Below are 3,127 nucleotides of genomic sequence, written 5' to 3' on the forward strand. Positions count from 1 at the left end.
AGCGTCGTATTCAGTTTATTTTATACGAATGTTGAGATCAAATAGGTGTTGGATTCGGTTCACTTATCGTTTTTTTTTATATAATTTCTTCTTTTTTTCAAAACAACATTTTTTAGATTCTTAGAATTGACGCTGATTTAGGATGTTTTGATTACATGAAATATGTTGGTTTGAGTAGGATTGGGGCTGTATTAATGGGTAAGACACTCTCCGAACCTAAGAAAATGAAGAACGGGAACGAGACAGAATATCGCTCGCTTAGCTGCTTCGCATTGGAACATTCAGTTCAATAGCTGCTCACGGAAGATCTCGTTTTTATTGAAGCCTTTCTCAATCGTGCTCTACCACGGTCATCGACATCATATACTCTCCTGAGCTATACCTCGAAGAGTGATCTCTTGTGACGGAAAGGTTGGGACCTGGCCTGGAATTCTGTTCGGAAAAAAATAGAGTGTCTTTCTCCTTTACAGTTCTAGAATAAAAGTCAAGACGAGATATACAGTTTATGCCGAAAAGGTACGAAGTTGGACTTCTGAGACTCATTAAAACTCGAGACATGCCTAAAGTTGCTATGATGTTATGCATACCTAAAATTGACCTTTTGAAACCACGACCTTTTGTATGCATGTTAATCGGAGAGAGTGAAGACTATCCTCATAGACTAACACAGTCTTTCTAGCATGTTTTATTCTCCTTCCCAAGAAAATTTTACTAGGAAACCACCCAACATAAAATTGTTTCAAGTAAACTAACCTAAACGTTCCTATAATTGAGCTACCGAAAAGGAAGGTGCACATTGTTGGAATGGACAATGACTTTAATTCTTGTAAGTCTTTCTTAGTCATCCTATCCTCATGGTCGCTTTCATTCGAATGTGATCTCGATTTATTCATGTATCCCTCCTTTACTTGAGTGTCACGTAAAGTATTGTTTTAATCAAACTATGCTTAACGTTTGTCACGTAAAATATTGTTTTAATCACCCAACATAGAATTGTTTCAAGTAAACTACGCTTAACGTTCTTATAATTGAGCTACCGAAAAGGAAGGTGCACATTGTTGGAATGGATAGTGACTACAATTCTTTTAAGCATTTCTTAGTCATCTTGTCCTCATGATCACTCTCATTCGAATGTGATCTCAGTTTATTCATATATCACTCATTTACTTGAGTGTCACGTAAAATATTGTTTTAATCAAATCCTGGCCGTATACAATTTTTACAATATAACTCAAATTTTTTATTTTTGAAAATTGAAATGACAGCTCAATATCGTCTAGAAATTAAAAAAAATAATAATAATTTTGAGTTAAATAAATATTATAATCACTTTATAAAATGAAAGTTTGGGAGTAAAATTATAAGGACTATTATAGTTGCATTAGTTGTTGTAATTTATCAAAGTACGGTGTTTCCCAAGTCTTCATATAATTAATTAATTTTTTCCTAAAACATAATAAAAAAAATAGCAATAATCAATTATTTCTTTTTTTTTTTCAATTTTTTCAAAAGAATATATATATATATAATGAACCATACAAATGAAAGAGAGAGTAAAAATTTCAAATAATTGAGAATCACCCGCCACAAAGTCGTTACTGATAGAATCAATGGCAGAGTTCCCTTGCTCTCTAGAACGCACAGTCGCTTCTGCTCTGCTCCTCCTCTCCACTTCGCCACCTCCTCCGCCGTCTCCGCTTGTGTAAGATTTCGAATCTTATTCAATTTCTGTTTTCTCTGTTAATTTGCTCTGTTCTGTTCTATTTGATCATCCGTTTCTTTCACTTTTATCATTCTCTGTTTCTGTGTTTTGTTGACTCTCTGTAGGTCGGTTTGTCAAGACGAGTGGTTGTCTGAGGAGGACACTATCGGAGGAAGTTTCTTGAGAGAGATAACGGTGCTTTATGACTATTCGAAGTCTTGCTCTTCGGTATTCACTAGATCAGATGAATCGTCCGAGACTCGAGTTGAGGAGCCGTTGTTGTTCTCTACTCCAGCTTATCGCGACGATCTCAAGCTTCATGTAATTTTCTTTACTTCTCATCTGTTTTAGCTGATTTATGCGTCTTTGAGTTTGTTCTTCTTGTATGTTGTTTGATGTGGTACCTTAGGCTCTGTTTTCGTTTGCTCATTTTCTGTTGTGTGTTATCCTGTGTTTTGGTTGAAGTAAAAGAAATATTGATTTGGATTGGCGTTTAGGATTATTTTTTTTATTTTTTTTTATTTGAATTAGTTTCTGGATGAGCTCAATACGATCGGGAAATCTTCTGCTGGTATCTGAATTTAGTTCGTGTTCAATAATGCTTGGCTTATCATACGCTCTATTATCGATGCTTGGCTATCCAATCATTGTTGCTGTTTCTTCTTCAATATCAACGTCAATTTGATCCGAATGTTAGAATTTCACTTCCTCCAGACTACTTACCTATCTGTCAAATGAATTTCAGCCGGTTTAATTTCAATTAGATGCATTCCAAGTCTTAATACTTCGATCGAAGAAGCGTATAATTGCTAATTAATTTGATAATTTTGAATATGAAACTCTGAAGTCTAACAACTTCCCCACAGGTCGTGAGAAAGAGTCGTTCGAAGCTAATACGGATATCCGAGAACCGGAATCTCACTTCGACAGACGACGTTACCCTGACTTCAGGCTCCGTGTCCTCGGAGTCGTCTTGTTTGTCAAGCAGCTCAAGCGTGGTCACAAGCGCGCCAATCCATCGCCTGGTTACCAGAGCAGAGAAGAAGTTAGAAATGATTCGTCACGTATGGAGGAAAAGGCACGTCGCAACGGCTCATATGCGCCGGCGGGCCGAAGCCATTATGAGTTACCTCTCTGGTGGCTGTTCCTCTGAGGTGAAGATACGCCAAGTGCTTGGCGACAGCCCTGACACAAGCAAGGCTCTCAGAATGTAATTCATTCTTCTCTCTCTCACATCTCACCACGTTGGCTGTAAAGTCTATGATCCCACCGTATGCTTTTAACCAGTGCTTCCAATTCACACATTTACTGTACACGGTCGGATCATCTATGCCCTCGGATTACTTTCTCCTTTGATGATAATTTATAACATCACTGTTGGGAATGAACTCTATTCTTTCTTATGTGAGTTCAAATATTAGGCAA

At 37.1% G+C, this 3,127-nt stretch overlaps 1 protein-coding gene across 1 annotated transcript; it reads left to right on the forward strand.

The window, feature by feature from the left end:
• Positions 1-1,610: 1,610 nt before the first annotated feature.
• On the forward strand, positions 1,611-2,916 carry LOC111466163. Its single transcript, XM_023110745.1, has 3 exons — positions 1,611-1,702; positions 1,828-2,023; positions 2,569-2,916. The coding sequence occupies exons 1-3, from the start codon at positions 1,611-1,613 to the stop codon at positions 2,914-2,916; spliced, it is 636 nt and encodes a 211-aa protein (XP_022966513.1).
• The last annotated feature ends 211 nt before the right edge of the window (positions 2,917-3,127 follow it).

This window comes from Cucurbita maxima, unplaced genomic scaffold, assembly GCF_002738345.1.
Source record: "Cucurbita maxima cultivar Rimu unplaced genomic scaffold, Cmax_1.0 Cma_Scf00030, whole genome shotgun sequence".
Lineage (NCBI taxonomy): Eukaryota > Viridiplantae > Streptophyta > Magnoliopsida > Cucurbitales > Cucurbitaceae > Cucurbita > Cucurbita maxima.

What these genes read in the sequence shown, in the direction of transcription:
- LOC111466163 (XM_023110745.1), top strand. Translation starts at nt 1,611, where the DNA reads ATGGCAGAGTTCCCTTGCTCTCTAGAACGCACAGTCGCTTCTGCTCTG. An exon ending in CCTCCGCCGTCTCCGCTTGT is followed by an intron (nt 1,703 to 1,827) that starts GTAAGATTTCGA and finishes GACTCTCTGTAG; the next exon opens with GTCGGTTTGTCAAGACGAGT. An exon ending in GCGACGATCTCAAGCTTCAT is followed by an intron (nt 2,024 to 2,568) that starts GTAATTTTCTTT and finishes ACTTCCCCACAG; the next exon opens with GTCGTGAGAAAGAGTCGTTC.